Raw genomic sequence first — 21,775 nt, 5'->3', positions numbered from 1 at the left:
TTTATGTGTACTTCTTTGCATCCATGAGTCACCCATGAAAATGGTGGGAAAGGACTGTATGCCATAATTTTCCAGGTTAGCGGGGTTGCAAATGGGTCTTTTTCCTGGAAGCAGTTAACATAGAAATGAGAGCTAAATTTTCACTAGATTTCCACAAGTGTATTTCATATTATGTGAAAGATCACACAGAACACAAAAATTATCAGGGAAAATGGAATAAGGTGCTGTCTGAATGCGTCTTAACTAGATAATACAGAACTTTCAAATCTGCATTGGACTACCCTGCCAAATGTACACTTAATGTCACCAGCAATACAGCTAGAAACTACCTACCAAATTATGACAGTGGTAAGTATCTAGATAAGGGCAGGAAACTGGATTTGGTCAGATAGTTATATCATCAATCACCTGATGCAGAGCACTTTGCAAAAGTGTTCAGCACTTTGAAGGGGACTCTGCAAGACACTTTTGGCTAAGCCAGGGTTTTATATGGCTGATGTTGCAAACGTTAGCCCATTCTTGGGTTCCAAGAGAACTAAGATGGACATAGTTAATTCCATTTGATTCTCTTGCATTTTGTTAATCACTGCGTAAAACCTGGCTCCACTGTGCATAAACCTACCGATTTCCAGGCAAATTGTACATGTGATGAAACAGACTCTAGGACTCTAGTCTATAATACCTTGTGTCCCAACAATACTTTTAGTTGGCTTTACTTATTTTTTGGTAACCATACCTAAAACCTGCATTTTAGGCTTGTGAACACATTATGTGACAGCAACGTTTACCCCACAAAGAAGGAGCTGCAACCCATCCTCTGGTTGTCGGTTGAGGGCACCTATATGACACACATTTCCGGATACAGGTATGCTTGGTGACATTTACACTTTTAAGTGACAAATCACCCCTCAGGGAAATGTCAGGGTCAAAACCAAAAAAAGCAGTCATTTGTATTACCTGAGATGGCGTTCGTCACAGACATGAGTGGCGAGTGGAGTGCAGGAGTCACACCCCACACCGTGTGGTACCCAACAATCCCAGCCAAGCCAAATGTTGTCACCATCTGAGTGAAAGCTGAATTTGGAGCGGCAACACCCAATCCGAGCAAGGTACTGAGTCCTGCAAGACAAGAGAGCATTAAGGCCTGCAATGAATGAAAACATATGGTAGATTTCATGCTAAGTTTTAAACACTGACAAAATACAGCCTCCCTTTGTTTCTACAGTTGTGTTCATTTATTAAATTTGTACCCCACACATTCCTCCAAAGGAGTCCAAGGTGGCTAAGACAGCCAGTCCTATAAAGATGGCTAAGTCATTCACTTTTCTCAAAGTAATTTTTCTAGCATTTTCAGGCTGCCTAAATAGCACATGATCCATGGGAAGTACTAGCAAAGCTAGACCTTGCTTCTGATATTTTCTGGCAATGTACATTTCATCTCTCTCCTTCTCCCGCTTAAAGGCCCAGAATGGATTAAATAGCATGATGGTTCGGAAAGCTCTATATGTATGCACACGCACACACGCGCACACACACACACACGCGCGCGCGCACACGCACACACACACACACACACAAAGTTAGTTATTCTACCTCCACCAATTTTGGCAGTGGCAAAAAGAATAAGAGTGCTGGGGTGAGCAGAGCCTATTTACCCGATAGGGATGTAAATCATTCACACATGCCAAGTCACAGAATTGATCATTTGAATGGAGTGGCGACAATAATGCCTCCCCTTCTCAGCTCACTGTATGGATCAACTGAGGATGGGGGCTGCAGGAATGCAAGTGTGTGTGGTGGCTACAGCCACAGTTGATATGCGCGTGCACACCCACCCACACCCACACACCCACACACACCCAAGAGGATTCGCCAAGTGTGAATGACCTGAGAGGAAGAGGGAAGATTAGCTACCTGGCTCCCTATAATTTGACAGCAAGATCCATCTTTACTTCTATTTTTTTTTTTTTATAATAATTTTTTATTCAAGATTTTTATAACAACACAAACATATAACACATACATAAACACACAAAGAACAAAAACAAAACATAAAACATGTACCATTTCATATCTTAATTTCTTATACCTTTCTTCCCCGACTTCCTCATGCCTCCCTTTTCTGTATTCCAAATTCTTATCAATTACTCAGCAAAATCTTCCCTTATTTTAAATTAAATTTAAACTAATCTTCCTTATTTTCCTTGTCTTAACCATTACTGATAGTAACCATTTACTTTCCAGTCCAACATCATTCTAACTTTCGTTAATTTTGTAATATTTCTTTAAATAGTCCTTAAACTTTTTCCATTCTTCTTGCGCTGCTTCTAATAGACATTATTAGGCCCTGGAACATCTTTGGATGCAGGTTCCACAGAGTGGCCAGAGTACAGCAGCTGCTTTCTCACCTGCTGTGTACGCAGAGGCAGTCGTCATTGTTTTCCTGAAGGGTGTAATGGTGGCTGCTTTTTCTGCTTCCAGCTCTGCCACAGTCTTCTGCTTCACAGGCGCTGCCTGAGGAATGTTCTTAGGAGATGGTGCTGGAAAAATCACCTTTCCGTCCTGAGAAAAAGCAGTTGTGGTTTTATCCAATGGATCAGAGAATTTGCAATCTCCTGGGCCAAAGTGACCCCCCCCCAAGGACATGATTTAGCCTGCCAGTTCTTAAATCCAGAGGCAAAAGGAGTAAGCGGTGTCTGTGATTATGGGATTTGAAGCACTCTTCCGGGAAGTGTCAACAAAGGTATGGACCTACGATCCTCTCCTGCCTTGACAAAGTGGCTCTCAAGCAAATCTTATCTGCTGATTGATGTGTGTGTGTATTATACTGGCAAGGAGCTATGCACAAGCATTTTTAACAAACAAGAATTAACAAAGGAATAGCCAGATATTGTATCTGGATAACATTGTGTGCATCTGAATGCACTGTTTAGTTCGGTTCAACAGGCTTGGTTCATTTGAAGCCAAAAAAGGCTAAACTGATGGATGCACCCCCAGGATTAAGTAATGCATGTATAGTGCTGTAAAATGAAAGTCAGTTGAACACAAATAATACTACCTTCCTTGCACATGGATGACAGATCATCCAGGGGAATTCCAAAACATACAGGTGCTTCAATTCAGGATGTAGAAAAGAAAACAGAAAAACAGGCTGAGGCTTGGACTCCCAATTTAAGAAATAACATAGATTAGCTTACCTTCATTACCACTGTTCCTCTTACAACATGGTCCAGGGTACCATAGTCGAATTCATCCTTTATGTCAAGGAAGAACTTCTCCTTGTCCGGGCTGATGGCTTTCAGGAGCTTGGTGATGTTATTGGAATACAACGTGCTGGCTTGGGTGGCCATTCTGCTGGGAAGGTCCGTATAACCTATGTGTGTAATGCCCTGGAGATACCAAAAATATGGCTTCATGAATAAGCAAGCTGAGACACAACTCCTGAAGTCAAAGTCGGGGGCGGGAACCATTCCTAGACATCAGCATCTAAGCACATGGTAATAAATGTTGATTTTGCCAAACCAATGAGAAGGGTCACAGCTCAGTGGTATACCATTTGCTTTGCATACAATAGGACCTAGGGTTCATCTCCAGGTACGGCTGGGACTGTCCCGTCAGAAACCCTGGAGACCTGCTGCCAGTCAGTGTAGACAAGACTGGCATGTGTGGGTGGAGCCCTGACTTACTCCACCTACAAAGGCTGCTGCTGAAAGCGGCTACTAAGAATATATGGTGGCTACTAAGAAACCAGTACCTTGTGAATATAGAGTTCTCCTGGCTTTGTAGTTTCAATGTTTCCCCCAGCTTCAGCAGCTAGGTCTACAACAACTGAGCCTTCCTTCATCAATTCAATCATATCTTTCCGAAAAAGGATTGGAGCTTTTTTACCTGGGGGGGAAAGTAGGAAAGCACTGTATCAAGTACACCATATAAGGAAGAACCAGTGATCACATTTTCCTCTAAAGCAGCAGTTCTCAACCTGTGGGTCCCCAGATGTTGTTGGAACACAACTCCCATCATCCCTGAGCTCTAGCCTTGCTAGCTTGGGGTGATGGGAGTTGTAGTTCAACAACATCTGGGGACGCACAGGTTGAGAAAGGGTGCTCTAAAGGAAGAAATGTTTTCTCTTAATTTTCCCCTTGATTTGCATGTAATTCAGTAAACATAGTATTTTAGTTGCATGCATGGATTTCCATACGCAACAATCTGATTCACTTCCAGATTATCCCCGATTCAATGGGAGCAAGATACATCCCTAGATAGGAAGAAGCCCTCTCCTCCACTAAGACCCTACCAAAACACCATGGGAAGCTGAAGAGTGGCCAACCTCATGAGAGGCTTGGTGCTGAGTATTCCAAATTGTATCCCAAACGAGATAGCAGTAACGTGTTATGGGCAGAAATGTACATGTACAGTGGTACCTTGGGTTACATATGCTTCAGGTTACAGACTCCGCTAACCCAGAAATAGTACCTCGGGTTAAGAACTTTGCTTCAAGATGAGATCAGAAATCGTGCTCCGACGGCGTGGCGGCAGCAGGAGACCCCATTAGCTAAAGTGGTGCTTCAGGTTAAGAACAGTTTCAGGTTAAGAACAGACCTCCGGAACGAATTAAGTACTTAACCCAAGGTACCACTGTAATGGGAAGAAACCTAGCAGTCTTGCACACAAACTCAGCTCTGAGGTGGTGACTACTTTCAGTCGGAAGGTCAGCAGAAGTTAGTATCAATGGCAGATTTATTCATGTCTTTTGCAGGGCTAACATCTTGGGCTCCAAATGGCACGAAGCAAAAGCAAGAACAATGCCAACTAACTGACAGCTTGCATTTGGACCACAGTGCGCAGAGAGAGAGAGAGGGAGAGGGAGAGGTTGAAAACTTCCCTCGCAGTCATGATCCTGACGAAAATTACTCTCTCCTGCACTGCTAATAGCCTTCAGAAAAGACCTCCCAGTATTGAATGAGCTAAATACCAACACAATGAAGGAGCAATTTTGGCAAGATCATGGCTGGGGAGGGAAAGATTCAATCTCCCCTCTCTATGCATTGTGGTCCCAATAAAAATCATTGTGTGCACACGTGCCTATTATCAAAGTTTTTTAAAACATGATGTACTAGCCAGTGACGAATTTCGAATCATGTGCTGTTTTGACGCCAAGTCAGAACAAATATCTTTGCAAATCTGCTTAAGCAAACACATTCTTTTCATTTCAACAGGAAAAGGGCTGCCTGCTCCACAGGACACCTACCAGGAATGAGAGCTGTCGTGATGATAATGTCAACATCTTGGCACTGTTTTGCAAAGAGTTTCATCTCGGCTTCAATGAACTCTTTAGACATCTCTTTTGCATAGCCTCCCTGCCCTTCCCCAGATTCTTTTAGGTCAACCTCCAAAGGCTCCGCACCTAGTGATTTGAACTGTTCCAATGCTGCAGCTCTATGAATTCGAAGAGAAAAATAAGTTTTAACAGGAAGGGTGTTGGGGAGAAACAAAAGGACAGCGTTAGTGAAGGCTCCACCCCAGAAGGCCTTTTTCCTGGGTCAAATAGGCCCACAGGGGTGGTCTAGATGGACCAAAGCCCAGATGCAGTATAAGGGAATTCCCTGTGTTTATCTGGGACCCCACATATGACATGCTGGCCCAAACTCCTTGGCGGAAGAGATGGATACAAATGAAATAGTAAGGCTGCTAGCAATAATTTAAGATGAGTATGCACATACCTGGTATCAAACCCACGAACCACAGCTCCCATTGATTTAGCTGCTCCTGCAGATGCTAAGCCTGCGACTCCGCCACCAATGATCAGAACCTGCGTCCACAAAACACAGCGCAGTTAAGTCACAAATCAACCGGCATCAGTTCCACGTCAATGAATACGGAATGAAAATGGTTTCCTGAGCCTGAATATTTTACAAGCGAGGTTCAAGCAGAGCCCAGCTCCTTCAGTGCCTTACGGGGGGAGGGGGAGGAGTCAGCCAGTCAACGGAATAATATTTCAATCAAAAGGGCCCTTTGCAGCTTCCCAACCATCAGGTAGCTATTTTGTAAACAAGAGGAACTACTCCCAAGCACAATTGTGAGTTTTCCCTCTGATGGGATATCTGGTCACCTGTGCACATTCAGGAAGCTGGAAAAGGAGCAAACATGGAATATTCCAGATTTCCACACTAAATGTGACTGTGCACATATCTCAGTTCTTTTGTCTCATTCTCACAATCCCTATTTCAGGTCTAAAAACCCAGTTCAGACATAGCCATATTCTGAAAGTGTTAAGAAGTCTCATTGGGTTAAGAGTACAAAACTCAGTTTGGCTGTTCTGTTGACAGTCCAAACAGAAAAAAGTGTTTTATCCATCTGGTTTACTGCACAAGAATGATTTTCTGCTTGTCAAGGACACCAAGCTGACCCCTTCCTTGCCATGGGGCCTCCTAGTCTTTGCTCTCTCACTCTGGGACATTCTTCTTGTCCTCTGCAGATATGAACACATTGCTCCCATTGCAGTGTGACTTCTCTGACCTTCACACATCCTTGGGACCAAGAGGATTAACCTCTTCTACATCTGGTTAATACTCCACACTCCCAAACTTTTGTTCTGGCCTTCCCACAATCCCACAATGCCAAGATATAGCTAAACTCGCTCGGCACTAATCTAATCTGTATTATCCCTTAGATCTTTCTGAACAGTGCCACAGTATTTGGAAAAAGAGCAGCCAGGGCTTCTTTCGGGGTAGATTTAGAAAACCAAAAGCTGCACAGTAATCATGCACCATCTGTAAGCAGCTGGAGGAAGACAATTGCTAAATCCAGTCCTTGGGAATGTGAGGGAGCAGCAGGGTGATAGCACTAAGCTTAAATCAGGGACTACCACCTTTCCATTAAGTACATAAGCAGCACAGTAAGCAGGATTGCATGCATATCTCACAGTTCCTTGGAACCAGGCATTATTTGCATTCAACATCTGGCAAATCTGAAGGCCTAACTACAGTGATGCTAGATGCATCACCCAATCACATCAGGCAATTGCCATTATTATTAATTATAATTAATTATTAATAATAAACTAAAGTGAGGTTTTTAGCAGGACTACAGCTCATGAGGAAGGAAAATTCTAGCCTTCTCTCCCCAGCCACAATTTCCACAGAAATCACACACACGCTGCAATTAGTAATAGGGGATAAAGATTCTACTGACATTCCACTGATTCCCTGTCACTAATTGTAGTGCAGGAGGGTGAATCTTCTTCTATGCATGCAGAAGCAAGACAAATTATGCAGACTAATGAAAATATATGCAAGAATACTTAATTTGCATAAATTAAAGAGACCATGGAGCTTTCCCCACTAAAAAAATCTGATTTAGTTAGTGCTGAATAAATGCAATCTGGTCAGTAAGCTTCCAAGCGATTACTACATTGCTCCTGGAAAGCCAAATTTAATCCTCTTGCAAAAGCAGTATCTGGTGCAGTATTTTGTACAGAAATACTCCAGGAACAAAATAAAGCACATATTACTTGTCCTTTAATATACTTTAATGCATGGACCCAATATTTTCTCCACCCTTATATTGTTTTATTTATCAAAATTTATATAGTCCATGATTCTAATGAAACCTAGAATTAATATTAAAATTATAAAAAAAGTTTAACTATTTAAACCATCTAAATGATAATTAAAATGAACAGCAGATAAAAAAGTTATTAAAACACACCAACATGTCAGGTTTGGGGCTTTCCCACTTTTAAGGGGGAAAGTGGCAAATCACACACAGAAATATTTGTGTGTTGAACTATGTGTGTATTTTGTACTTTAGGATCTGCACACAACACTTCGTACTGTACTTGTTACAACAGCACCAGTCTCAGTACAGATCTTTGGACTTTATTTTACAAGCCTGTAACAAAAAGGGGGCCCGTAAAAACAAAAATTAAACCTAGAATTCTAGACATCAGCAAAGTATTGTTCTTTAGGTTGTAGTCTAGATAAAAAGCACAACATCTCTTTAACCAAAAATGCAATTCATAAGACACATTACGCTGTATATGAAGACCTTGTATTCTAGCAACAGCAAGCCAATTTTTATATTAAACGTCTACAATTTGAACATCTTAAACTTTGAAGGATGCCAATTCATAAGCCATTCAGCCTCAGCTGCATCCAAATAAATGCCTACTAACAGCAAAAGAAGCTATATTTGGCTCACTGAGAGATGCTAAATAAAGGGGGGGGAGGTAGTCATCCTGTGAAACAAAATTCCAACCAGTATCTATTGCAGTTGAAATGCAAAGTCACGTCACATTTCTATCACCTGATGATTGTGCCTGCAAATAACAGCACTTGCACTTATTTCATTACCTACCTTTGCTGGAGGGACTTTGCCAGCTGCCGTGATCTGACCCGTAAAAAAACGACCAAAGTGATTGGCTGCCAACACAACTGCCTTATAGCTGTCAGAAATAAAGGAGAACACAAGCATCAGTATCATTTCCCAACCTTACATTTATTTTATTTATTTAGAAGAGGGTGTTGTTGTTTATTTTAAGATGGTAGAAATAGCAGAGGTATTCGCTGGACAAATTTGCTTGTCCAAAACATAGCCTTCTCATTTCCTCATTCCTAAGGAGATGCACAAGCTGTTGATGGCAACCTCCTCTGATCTGGCCCGTGCTCTTTGGGCTTTACAAAGTTTGGGTCAAATTTGCAGGAGCTTAAAAACTCCTTTCTATGTGCAAGTATTCACCCCCGGTATTCAGATTCTTCACCTGCAAGTAATTCCTTCCTAATTCCTTTCCCAAATAATGGATCCTTGCCCTCAGTAATAAGAGAGAACCTAGTGGGCTTCAGATTCCCATACATTCTTTGAACCCAAATAGATACCAATTCTTAAATATTTTCCAAACCGGATAGCTTGGCTATCTGCCTTGACTACACCTCCAGGCATATCTCCACAACTGGACATAATCGCTTATCCAAGGGATAGACAACATGGTGCCCTCCCCATATTGCTGACCACAACTTCCATCAGCCGCAGCCGGCATGCCAGTGATGGTAGAAGCTATGGTCCACAAGGTGTGGAGAGCACCACACTGGCTGCCCTGGTTCACAAACGAAAACAAACCTTTGTTTGGGATATGAATCCCAACCAAAACCCAACTGCCCATTGATGTAATCACACAGCTGGTTAAAACACTGTGTTTTCATACCCAGCGATGTTGGCCATGGAGCTGAGAGCATCATATCCTTGAGCAATGGTCACGCGAGGGACCTGATCCATAGCCAAGACAGTGGTTCTTCTTTCTGACAGTTTGTTCAGGAGGTCTGGGTTTTGAGCTGGGTAGATAAAACTGATTAGGGTACCAGATGACTTAAAGAGATCTGCCTCGTGCATGCCAAGAGCTGGATTCAACATAGGAGCTCTCACCTGAAATTGAGAATGCGCAAAAATTAATAAAATTAATAAAGCATCACTTAGCATTTTCATAGTGCTAAAGACTGTTCAATATGCTTCTCGGGAATCCTCCTAATAATCCTAACCACCTGCATATAAAGAAGGGCAGTTTTCATTCCAATGTTGCAGAGGAACTGGTGCTAAAATAGGTAACGTTCAAATCATTTACAGGTACATTGACATTGCTTTTAAGTGCAAACAGTAGGTGTAGGAGACTGATGTAGCTCGGACCCTTGGCAGTGGTGTAGGTGATCTTCAACACTTTGCCCCCTCCAGCTGCAGTCTCAGTCCAGATGAGGGGTCCAACATCTGCTATTTGCATTAGGGAAACAGTAACAGGAAGCTTTCCTTCCCATTCCAGATTGGGACTGTGGCAGAAGGCAAATTGTTATACCCTCAATTGCACCTGCCAGGGTCCAAATCTACACCAGAATTTCATCTCTGGGAGCACGTGGGTTGCCTCACAATACCTTCTGAGTTAATAGCCCTGGGAAGATTTTGAAACGAGGAGTCATGGTTCCGAGCTCAGCCTAACAGCCACTGCAGCACTACAGCTCTCAAATACAGTATCTCAGCAATCCTCAAATAGCTCTGTGGTGCAGGCTAATATTTTTATTTTTTAATTATAATTTTTTGTTTGTTTGTTTTTGTTTTGCAGAAGTATGTGTAATGTCTCTTGTATTTTTTCCATGTAACATTTTTACAAATCAGTTTCATTTGTTGAGACATTAGGAAGAAAAGGGGTGGAGGGGGGGAAGATGGGTGGGGTCGGGTAATTATTATCATTATTATGGTAACAAGGGAAGAATGCATTGAGGGTAAGATATAGTAAGGCCAATTCTGCGTCCCAAGTCTGAAGCAAGATTTAAACCAAGAACATCTCAATTGCCAGCTGATGTGCTTTCATTACTGCAACACGAGCTGAATAAGCTGCTGTGAACAAAATTTATAATTCCGTATGTTTCTAGGCAGACCATGGCTCAGCAGTGAAGCACATGCTTTGGATGCAAAAGGTTCCCCTTTTCAAACTCTGAAATCCCCAGAATGGCAAAGAAACAATCTTGCCTGAAATGTTAGAAAGCCACTCCCAAGTCAGTGTAGATAATGTTGACCTATGGTCTGATTTTGTATAGGGCAGCTCCTAATGCATTTCGAAATGTTTAGACTACAGGAGCCAAGACTTAGCATATCATTGCCATTCAAAAGCAGCTGCAGGAATGGACTTTGCTCAATCAATAACGTGCCTTGTGATAAGTGCATTTGGACTGCAAGGACTGAGGTTTCCTTTCTGTTTAAGGATTTGCTCACACATGTTTTAGAAATATCATGGAAGGGAAATCCCATTCCTCACATTTATAGTGTTTAAAAAAAAACACTGTCCCTGCAGGCTAATTAAAGATCACCGATGCAGCCAGCAGAGGAAACTTAATTTTTTAAAATAAGGCAACTGTGGCTCATGATCACAATATATCGAAGCACATACAAAATAAAAAATATGCAATCAATATTTTGAGAAAGCTCTCACCCACGCACCATCTGTTGTTAATACATCTGGAGAGTTAGGATAGACGCATGAGCTGTGGTTGCTAAATGGAGGAAGGAATTAACTTATCTTCCTAGCAGCTAGTTGCATGGAAATTCTACAGACAGTGCAAGTGACTTATGCAATGAGCTACTGTACTTAGCAATCCTTATAATATATAGCAGCTACTACACTGAGGCTACTTATTGAGGTCTTCTTGCAGCAACTGCAGTGAGCCAAAGGAGGACTGTAGGCAACACAAATCGCACACTCATGAATATGTGGCACTGGCTTCCTTTATATGTGAACAGCCCTGATGCACAGATCACCATGGGCCAGTTCCATAGATCTAGCCTGGCATTTCTGGAATTCTCCCATCACTCACTCATGCAAGCAAATACTCAAATCAGTTTACTAATTGCCTTCAAATCTTTCCTAGCACAGGAAGAGCTCCCCAGTGGTAAATGGTCTGCTACACACATTCATTTACACCGCACTAGTGAATCCAAGGATTCTCTTCATTCTCACATGGCAAGGGAACCTGGGCATGCATGTGAGGCCTTGCTAGATTTCCTGCAGAAACCGTAGGCCCATATATTACTGAACTTGGCATCAGTAAAGGTAAAGGTAAAGGGACCCCTGACCATTAGGTCCAGTCGTGACTGACTCTGGGGTTGCGGCGCTCATCTTGCTTTATTGGCCGAGGGAGCCGGCGTACAGCTTCCAGGTCATGTGGCCAGCATGACTAAGCCGCTTCTGGCGAACCAGAGCAGCACACGGAAACGCCGTTTACCTTCCCGCTGGAACAGTACCTATTTATCTACTTGCACTTTGACGTGCTTTCGAACTGCTAGGTTGGCAGGAGCAGGGACCGAGCAATGGGAGCTCACCCCGTTGCAGGGATTCAAACCGCCGACCTTCTCATCAGCAAGTCCTAGGCTCTGTGGTTTAACCCACAGTGCCACCTGCGTCCCTGGCATCAGTAAGCTTCCTGGAAACACCAGGATCCTCTGGAATGCAAAGGTTGGAAAGCCACCACTGCACAGGCTAAAATGTAGCTCAGTGGCCTCCAAAACATAAAGTACTGGGAGTCTATATTTGGCGGGGAAACTAAGAAGACTCCATGGGCAAGTGCAAACTCCTCCAGATCGCAGCCTGCATCAAAGCTGCCATCTGGCAGTGAATCTGTGACACTCTGTGCCTTTGCTGCAGTCTGACTCCACCCTACAAGGTTAACTCAGCATTATTTCTCTACTCAGCAGCGACCACATAAATAGGGCATTCCTATGACAGGATGAATGGGGCAGGGGTAAGGAACCTCAGGCCAGGGGCCCAAATGCAGCCACACAGGCCTCTCTATCCAACCCTTGGGACTGTCATAGGAAGCTGCCTATATCGAGCCAGATCAATGATCCATCTAGCGCAGTATTATCTACCCTGATTGGAAGCCATTCCTCAAGATTTCAGCCATACCAGGAGATGACAGAGATTGTACTTGGGCCATACCATCCCCAGCCATACCAGGAGATGACAGAGATTGTACTTGGGACCTTCTATCACTGAGCCACAACCCTTCCCCAAGCCACACACCCATTTTCTATGTCCCTTTGCTCAATGTTTTTGCCTGGCTGGAATATGTCCCTGGAACTATGTTGATGGCTCTTGCCTGTCTAGATGGAATGATGTGGGTGGGTGGGAATTTTTTACTTGGCTGTAACGTAGCCTCTGGTACAAAGGCAGGAGTCACATCCATTGCTATGCCCACTTTTGCCTCTAGGCATGCCCACGTGTGCCTATGGCCCCACCCACCTCTGGCTTGTGGGCCCCAGAAGCTGAAAAGGTTTCCCCACACCTGTGACAGGGAAGTATTGAAAAAAAATTCCAGAATTACCTTGACGACTAGATCAGATGCCAAGACTTCCTTCGTCCCTTGGATCTGTGCCCCTGCCTCTCTGTAATGGTCATCAGAGAATTTGGAAGCTTCTCCTGCAGTCGACTCCACAACAACGTTAAACCCTTGTTTAACCAGGGCTTGAACTCCTGCTGGTGACAAGGCAACTCTCTTCTCATTCTGAAATATCTCCTTGGGAACACCCACAGTCAGCTGCTTATATGGGATACCTGTAAATGGAAGAGAAGCAAACAGCAAATCCTTTGGTAGTTTGCAAAGGGCGGGGGGGGGGGAGAAAGAGAGAAAACAACCTCCAATGAAAATAGTTGTTTGCATGTACAGTGGTACCTCTGGTTACGTACTTAATTTGTTCCAGAGGTCCATTCTTAACCTGAAGCACCACTTTAGCTAATGGGGCCTCCCCCCACCGCCGCGCGATTTCTGTTCTCATCCTGAAGCAAAGTTCTTAACCCGAGGTACTATTTCTGGGTTAGCAGAGTCGGTAACCTGAAGCATATGTAACCCAAGGTACCACTGTACAATGCTTCAGGCTGAAAATATGATGGACAACCATCATCCCTTTAGATACCAGTCTATAACAACTCACCAGTGCATATATGGCAGGAGTAATTCAATAAAAAACATTAACTATTCATAGTATTGGAAAAGATAAACACATTCAAATGATTAAGCCCAACCACTCAGAAAGCAAATCCCAAGAAGCTCCGTGAGCCTTACTCCTACATAAGTGTGCAGGATTGTGGCCCAAGTCCAATTTAAATAAAACAGTAAGCACTTGAGTTCTATGAAAAGTGGTTGTGTGAACTTAGTGGTAGAAGTCTAAGAATATCTTCTTCTCTCAGGTGTAAAACTTATTAGCATGCATAATGTTTGGGTTTTAAAAAAATTCTACAGTCATTTGCACTTTGGGTACAATGTTTTTTATAGTCTTCTTTAGCTGCAAAGGTGACGACCTTGGGATAGACTTCTTTCATTTTACAGGTGAAAAACTCCAGCTAAGAGTCCAGCAACTTGCCTAAGGCCAATTAGCAAGTCTATGGCTGAACTGGTCCTGCAGCCATTTCTCACAAGGTCATGTTCCACATGCCACTTGGCCAGGCTGCAGTGTTTCTGTTCCTCCAAAACATGTGACAAACATTCCTTCAAACGCTGTAACACCAGAAACACCAACAGCCATAAAACAGGAGTGGAGAAACTGTTGTTCCAGTCTTGGAAAACTAAAAAGGCATTTGCAGCTTTTTAGTTTGGAGAAAAAGTGACATGATAGAAGTTTATAAAATTATGCAAGGCATGGAGAAAGCGGATAGAGAAAAGTTTGGCTCCCTCTCTCACAATCCTAGGACTTGTGTTGAAAGCTGAATGATGGAGGATTCAAGCGTCCTTGTTGGTGTATAGTTAAAACTATGGCATTCACTACCACATGAGGAAGTGAAGCCCATCAACATGGATGGCTTTAGAAGAGGCTTACACAGATTCACTGAGGTAAAGGCTATCTGTGGCTCTTATTCCTGATGGTGATAAGCTTCTGAATAGCAGTTGCTGGAAACCGTAGGAGGGGAGAGGGCTCTTTTGCTCAGGACCTGCTTATGTGCTTCCCACAGGAATCTGGTTGGACGCTTGTGAGAACAGGAAGCTGGACTAGATGGGCCACTGGCCTGACCCAGTAGGGACTTACTATGTTCTCAGGGCCAGAGGCACCATCTTCTCAATATGATTGAGCATCCCGATGTCACACACACACACAACATCGTGAGGAGCCAGGGGGGCAGAGCCAAAGGCCCTCTGAATATCGAGGGAGCCTGGGACCCTCAAAAAACCACTGGGGTGGTGGTGGAAGTGCCTTGGCCCCTAGGAGCTGGCGTGTATGCTTGCAGCACATATCTGGCATGGGTGGTGCTATTCCCCCCTCTCTCTGTCTCTCCCCCCCTCCCCGTCCACCAAACTCATTCTTTCTCCTTTACACTTCTCTACCCCCTCAGCTGCCATCCCAAGGAAAATAATCCCCACACACAAACACACAGGTGGCAATTAGGATTGGGAAAAAGCTCCTAAAGAAGAAGCGGAGGAGTTTGGATTGATATCCCACTTTATCACTACCCTAAAGAGTCTCAAAGCGGCTAACATTCTCCTTTCCCTTCTTCCTCCCCCACAACAAACACTCTGTGAGGTGAGTGGGGCTGAGAGACTTCAGAGAAGTGTGACTAGCCCAAGGTCACCCAGCAGCTGATGTGGAGGAGCAGGGAATCAAACCCAGTTCACCAGATTACGAGTCTACTGCTCTTAACCACTACACCACCCTGTCAGCAGTAATGGAAACTCCCCCACCACCCAAGGCCTAACTGGTGCACCATGGGAGATTTTCATTGGCATCCTAGTGCACAGGGAGGGTAGATGTTTGCTGCTTTACTCCTCAGCTGCCATCCCAATGAAAATCATCCCTCCTAATAAATTGGCTCCCACTGGTATGAGCGCAAGTCTTCTCCAAAACTGAAGCACCAGGACAACCCTTTATTATAATACTAATACTAAAAATAATGTTACTTATTATTTATGAGTTAACAATATACCGTAGTTGCTCACCCCTTCTTTAAGGTATCACCCCTTTCCCCTGTGAAGAAACAAGGTAGCTTTAGGAAGCGCTGATAAAATGCCCAGTCATTCCCTCCCATTCACCAGGTCACAGCAATGGCTTCTACAAAGATGAAGCATGGAATAAGCATCGCTCGGACATAAAAGGCCAGCCACATCATCCCTGGTAAGCTACCATCATTTACAGAGGATCACTTCAATTTTGCTTAAATCTCACAATAAGGAAATCTACAGGGAACTACAGAGAGGAAGAGAGCAGCACTGTGTTGGTCGCCTTCATGGACTCCTCAGTGACCTCCACAGAGACAAAAACCCAAGATTAGACACCAAAAGTGCAATCTAAGCACAGCCATTCAGAAGCAAATCCCAATGAGCACAATGGGGCTTACTATCTAGTAAGTGTGCTTAGGACTGCAGCCTCTTTAGACAAGAGGCTATTTTTAAAGACTACTGCTAAGATGGGGAAGAGGAAAAAACAAAACTTGTACCTATTTACCAACTCACTATACCAACAGCTTCCGAAGAAGCTGCTCACCTTTTTTCAGAGCTCTGCAGGAAGACAAGGAGACAGCCTGAAGGGAGTGAGGTGGAATGAAGACAGAAAAAAAGATACAGTGAATAGCGTGGAGGAAGCAGACCAAGACGTTTCCATTTACATTGACTCAGTAAAATTGCACACCTACATTGACATCTTCCAGTGAAACTAGAAAGGCAGCAAATCAGCTGCTTTCAGTTGGGCATCCTTCAGACCTCACATGTTAAGCCCAGCACTGACTATCACTGCAAACCAAGGAAGTACTGCACCAATCACTCACCATCAATCATGCTAGCTGGAAAAGGGCAACCCAATGGCTTCTTTTACTACTACATTTATATCCTACCCTCTAAGGAACTCAGAGCAGCGTGCCAAAAAAACATAAACTCATTTTATCCTATTTAAGGCAGGAACTTGTCTATTGTGGACCCATCCCTCTGCAATGCATTTCCTGAGGTCCCTCCTTTTAAAAGGCTTAAAAAACAATCCTAAAGAGACCTGGATCAGCTTTAAACTGTTGCTGGTGAAATATTTTAAAGTTATGGCTTTGGCTGTTGCTGATGATTTTGCTTTGCAATGTAGTTATTTTAACGTTGCATGTGTGAAAATATAAATAGTTTCGGTTTTTGTTCTGTAAATCACATTGAAAAGGGTGTTAACCTTTTAAACCAAAGGTGGGAACCTTTGACCTTCCAGACGATGCTGAACTACAACTCCCATCATCCCTGACTATTGGCCATGCTGGCTAAGGTGGGTGGCAGTTGTGGCTCAGCAACATTGGGTGGACCAAAGTTCGCTCAGCCCTGCTTTAAAAGGTGGCATAAACCAATAAATAAGACCATGAGGCTCTGACTGGCTCTGTTACACTCAGCTAAGTCCATAGCCAAGCAGGGAAGTGAACTAAGGTCGCCCAGCTTCAAGTCCCATACTATATCTACTATACTGCATTAAGAAACTCTGTAGGCTGGGAGTAGGTAGGAAATACAGGAAAGGAGCGAAGGAAGGATATGAATGGTAGGATCCACCTGCAGCCAGCAATCAGACACAGGATGGGATGGCAACAAGGTTAAGCAAATTCCTAGGATAATCACAACCACCACTCACCTTGACTGCTACGTAAAAAGTACCCTGTTACTTTGTTCTGACCAGCAAAAGAAGTGGTAAAGTTAACAGAAAGTTCCATGTACCCTCCAATGAAGAGGCTAACGTGTTAACGGTCTTAAAAATGAGTTCAACTGATCTTAATCTAATACTGGGAGGAAACGCTTGCAGGTCACACTAAACCAGAATTTGAGCAAATAAATTAAAACTGGGAGGTTTGAGTTTGCATGCCCTGTGTTTCCCTCTCCTCTTTCCATATGGCTAGGTGGATGCCAGCAGAGTTTTAGCTTCTATTTCCTAAAATCTCTTGTCATCCTGACCAGGGATTCTGGTTTATAACACTTGGCCAAGCCAGCTACAGAAGTTCCAGTTTGAAATTAGCTAGTTTTGGAACTGATTAGGTTTTGCATTTTGTTTTTTAAGATAAATGAAAGATCCCTGATCCAGACAAGGATAAGCAAAGATTTTGGGAATATGAAGCTAAGAGCTATCAAAGTCCTGCTCCTGGCCTTACAGAAGGAGAGGAAAGTGTGTGAGCCTGGGTCTTGTGACAGCTCCTGCTCTTTGTCCTAAACCGTGGTTTAGCATGATATGCAAACATGCCCTATTTAATGGCTGAGCAGAGACTGGTCATTCAAAAAGCAAAGCAGGCTGTTTCCATTGGCACTCACTTCATAATAGCTTTGCATAATAGCTACTGCCAAAGTCAGACTAAAAGTGCTTGCTACACCAGTGAATTGCAGAATATCCACACACACACCCCGCAAAAGGAAGCAAAAGAGCAACTCAAAACATTAACATGACATCCATTTTCAGTTTCAGTTTATTCCTTAAAGACGTTTTTAGCTACTCTTAGTCATGCAGAGCTACCACTCTGCCTCCTGCCTGTGTGCCAAGCTACATGAAAGACTGTCTGTAAACATAAGAGGCACAAGTGTAAACATGCCTTTCAGTGACTTAATAGGAGAAAAACCATTCCATTTTTGCCCAGACCTTAGATAGTCAATGAAAGCTGACCTTCCTTCTACAGAGCAAGAACTCTCCTATGATACAAACTACTGTTTTACCTACAGAATTTTGGACTGAGCATGAAAAGTGGATGTCATGCTTTGCTAAAATTCCATAATCATCTTCCGATGCTCTATTCTCATCCATTCTTGATTTCTTGCACCGCTCTGTGAACTAGAATTTACCCATCCAAGAAGTATATGATTAAAAACCAGATGAGATGTCAGGTGACAAAACAGACATTAGGAGGCTTAGTTTGGTCAGAATCGAGTATACACTTCCAAAGTTAATGATAAATACATTACTTCTGGTAAATTAGCCACCAAAGCCACTAGAGGGCTGTGAATAATTGTGACCCGGGATTTCTAGACTCATCTACCCATGTACTATCTGAAACCAAAAGGGCGCGTTGGTTGCCGGATGTGAAATATATTGGTGTTATTTTCAGCTCTCCTACCCCACTAATTAGGACAAAAGAGGAGTGGGGAAAGAAGACAGAGACTGACAAGAAGTACAGTGGTACCTTGGTTCTTGAATTTAATCTGTTCTGGGAGTCCGTTCGACTCTCGAAACAGTACAAAAACCAAGGCACGGCTTCCGATTGGCTGCACGAGCTCCCTGCACTCAATCAGAAGCAGTGTCGGATGTTCGGCTCCTGAAAAACGTTCACAAACCGGAACAATCACTTCCAGGTTTGCAGCGTTCGGGAGCCAATTTGTTCAGGAGCCAAGCCGTTCGACTACCAAGGTAAAACTGAAATAGGGAAGGGTTTGGGGAAGTAAGAGGGTTGGTTAACAAATTCCCAAGCTTCACCAAATATGTATGGTCCAGTAAGGAGAAAAAAAGAGAAGAGTCTCACAGAATATGTTTCGTGAAAGCAGCCACTGCAGATTAAGCTTTAACCTGAACACAAAAAGTATCTAGATATATTGATATATTTAATTAGCTGAGTTCCACAAATATTTGCTAGCTGCAGAAGTATTATCTTGCACTTCATCATGGACTTTCCTTGCCCTTGGCAGGTTTGTAGGCAAACTTAACATACACACGTTTCCAAGGTGTGTCCCTTCCAAATATAACACATGTCTTCACCAGCAAATTACTAATCATTATAATGGGCAGGGAGCATACAGAAGGAGCAATAACCTTACACAAACCCTGGGGGTGCGTTTTGACCTCCTGCAGGATGTCTTGTCAGTGAAGGCTGGGCGACCTAGTTTGAATGTGGAGGGAAGGCTTTGCCCTCACAAATTAACCCAGGAGCTTAGACCTTTCTTTTCACCCTGAAAGGGAGCTTAGCAACCATTCACTTATAATGGGAGAAAGAGGAATAGAATCAACATTAAAATCGAAACTTAACTTGCTGCCTGTCCCTGGTAAACCATCCCAGGTTCCTTTTATGGATTACATTAGGAGGGTGACAGAATGTTGGAAGAGGGGATGGAAAGTTGGGAACTGGCTTCTACAAGTGTCAAGAATCAGACCTGTTAGTTTGAAATCATGAATGCCTATCTGAGCTCACATACCTGGTTTGACAGGAGCCTGGCACCAGAGCACCCGGTGCACGCGGAAGGCTCGTAGGCATGGTGTCTTCACAGTCTTCGCCTTGTGAGATAGCGCACTGTTGAAAAGGGGACTGGAGCAGCTTGTCGAAACTGTACGTAGAATAAAACTTGCCATGATGTCCAAGATTCAGCAGGCAGGATCACCCCGTTAGGAAGCCACACAGATGCCCTGCCATATACAAAAGCATTAGCCCTTTAGCAAATAATAGCAGCGGAGACTTGCAAAGCAGTCTATTCAAAACATGTGTCACTTCAAATCGCGATTTGAATTCATCAGGACTTGGGGAGGTGGGGCGGGAAGGTTAACAAGGTCCACAATTCTTTCTTTGTGTTGTATCCAATGTTGGTACCATCTCACAGTGTTTTAATACCTTCAGCATCTTAATAATTTAAACAAAGTATAATACACAGGTTTCATTTCGTACAGGTGCAATAATTATCTCTCTTCGAGCCTAGACATAACTACTTATTTCAATACAATGACCATAGCTCAGGGACAGAGAACAGGCTTCGCATGTGGAAGGTCCAAGATTTGATTCCTACCATCTCCAGAAAGGGCAGGGGAAACACACTTGTCTAAAATCCCAGAGAGCCACTGCAGCCAATATAAGAAGAAGAGTTTGGATTTGATATCCCGCTTTATCACTATCCTAAGGAGTCTCAAAGCGGCTAACATTCTCCTTTCCCTTCCTCCCCCACAACAAACACTCTGTGAGGTGAGTGGGGCTGAGAGACTTCAGAGAAGTGTGAATAGCCCAAGGTCACCCGGCAGCTGCATGTGGAGGAGCGGAGACGCGGACCCGGTTCCCCAGATTATGAGACTACCACTCTTAACTACTACACCACACTGGCTCTCAATATAGGGTCTCAATATAGGGTTGGAGTAACCAACATGGTGCGGTTGGACACTGATGCCTATCAGTCCCGGTCAGTATGGCCAATTGGCAAAATGATGAAGTCCAACAGCATTGGTGGGGATCACGCTGGCTACCCCTGATGTATGTAATACCAAGCTGGAATGACTCTGTGCATGCAGCCATGTAGCGTGAGCTCCTGGAGCCTGGGGCAGGTGAATGCATGCACCGAGGGCAGGGCACACAGTGCAGAGGGTGAAGGATCCCAACGCAGCACCCCAGCCCTCGCCACAGACGCTGCTGGAGTGCCCTGTATTGGAGCCATGCAGGGCCACACTACACCACCTGACAACCCGCACAGGGGGAGCCCGGCGAACCAGCACGGCACTTGGTAGGCGCAAACCAGGCACTGGCACCTCCAACATGACCTGGTTCAGTACTCTTATCCATAAGTGTTGGTTCCTCCGACACGGGGAGAGGAGTGCCGGGCCAGGCACTAACTGTAAATACTAACTGTAAACTTTTCAAGGGTATCATTACTATCACCAGTGATTATACTTCCAAAAAAAAAGAAGTACCGGGTACAATCCAACAGCCTTGAAAATTAATGAGGGTTTTACTATTGTTGTCACTAGGATCTAGGCGTCATTACCAGCAAGCTGGTTAAATCTAGCTACGCATGTTTTACAATGTTCTGCATTCAAAACAAAGCCGGTAAGACTAAGTGTATTGTTTTCAAGGATGAAGACTACAAAGGATGGCAAGCTGTAAGAAGCCCAAATTATATACAGGCGATAACCTACAGAATAGATTTGCTAGCCTACACAGCATGCTGAAGGGGGGTTACGTACCAGCAGATAACAGGCATTTCATAATGCTGGTGCCAGCCAATAAAGTGTAGCCCAGGAATTAATTCTCTTTTTTCTGCTGGAAGTCTATTTATAGTGCAACCATAACAACATGTGAAAGACTGAAAACAGCAGCAACACTTCGGGGGACTCAGTCTGAAGAGTTCGTGCGACTTGAAAGTCCTCATATTATCATTCCAGCATAAATTGATCTAGTAAAAAATCTACTTTAAGGGAGGATTAATACATCAACAACTGCACCATGTAACAAAAAGCATGCAGAGGTATATTAAAAAAATGCTGTTTAATAGCTTTTAACTGAAAACGTTTATTTCAGCACTGAAGAAACAAAGCACACCATCTCTCTCCATTCATAGATCAAGTTAAACTGTAGGCA

General features: G+C 43.6%; 1 protein-coding gene across 4 annotated transcripts in view; it reads right to left on the bottom strand.

Annotated features, from left to right (window-relative positions):
* NNT (nicotinamide nucleotide transhydrogenase) overlaps window positions 1-21,775 on the bottom strand; it is a 54,506-nt gene that overhangs the window by 28,170 nt on the left and 4,561 nt on the right. For all 4 annotated transcript variants that reach the window (XR_014539622.1, XM_083576041.1, XM_083576039.1 and 1 more), the window contains exons 2-11: window positions 19,638-19,845; window positions 12,858-13,087; window positions 9,200-9,417; window positions 8,356-8,443; window positions 5,721-5,809; window positions 5,249-5,436; window positions 3,755-3,888; window positions 3,198-3,389; window positions 2,409-2,562; window positions 958-1,119 (exon numbers count right to left, since the gene is read on the bottom strand). Coding sequence is in view for 3 of the 4 variants with exons in the window: in XM_083576041.1 (XP_083432167.1) it covers window positions 958-1,119; window positions 2,409-2,562; window positions 3,198-3,389; window positions 3,755-3,888; window positions 5,249-5,436; window positions 5,721-5,809; window positions 8,356-8,443; window positions 9,200-9,417; window positions 12,858-13,087; window positions 19,638-19,791 (1,609 nt within the window). In the remaining variant the exon portion in view is untranslated. The remainder of the gene's footprint in view (window positions 1-957; window positions 1,120-2,408; window positions 2,563-3,197; window positions 3,390-3,754; window positions 3,889-5,248; window positions 5,437-5,720; window positions 5,810-8,355; window positions 8,444-9,199; window positions 9,418-12,857; window positions 13,088-19,637; window positions 19,846-21,775) is intronic.

Source organism: Podarcis filfolensis (assembly GCF_964270895.1).
Source record: "Podarcis filfolensis genome assembly, chromosome: 11".
NCBI classification, from domain to species: domain Eukaryota; kingdom Metazoa; phylum Chordata; class Lepidosauria; order Squamata; family Lacertidae; genus Podarcis; species Podarcis filfolensis.
This window is presented reverse-complemented; position numbering and strand designations above follow the sequence as displayed.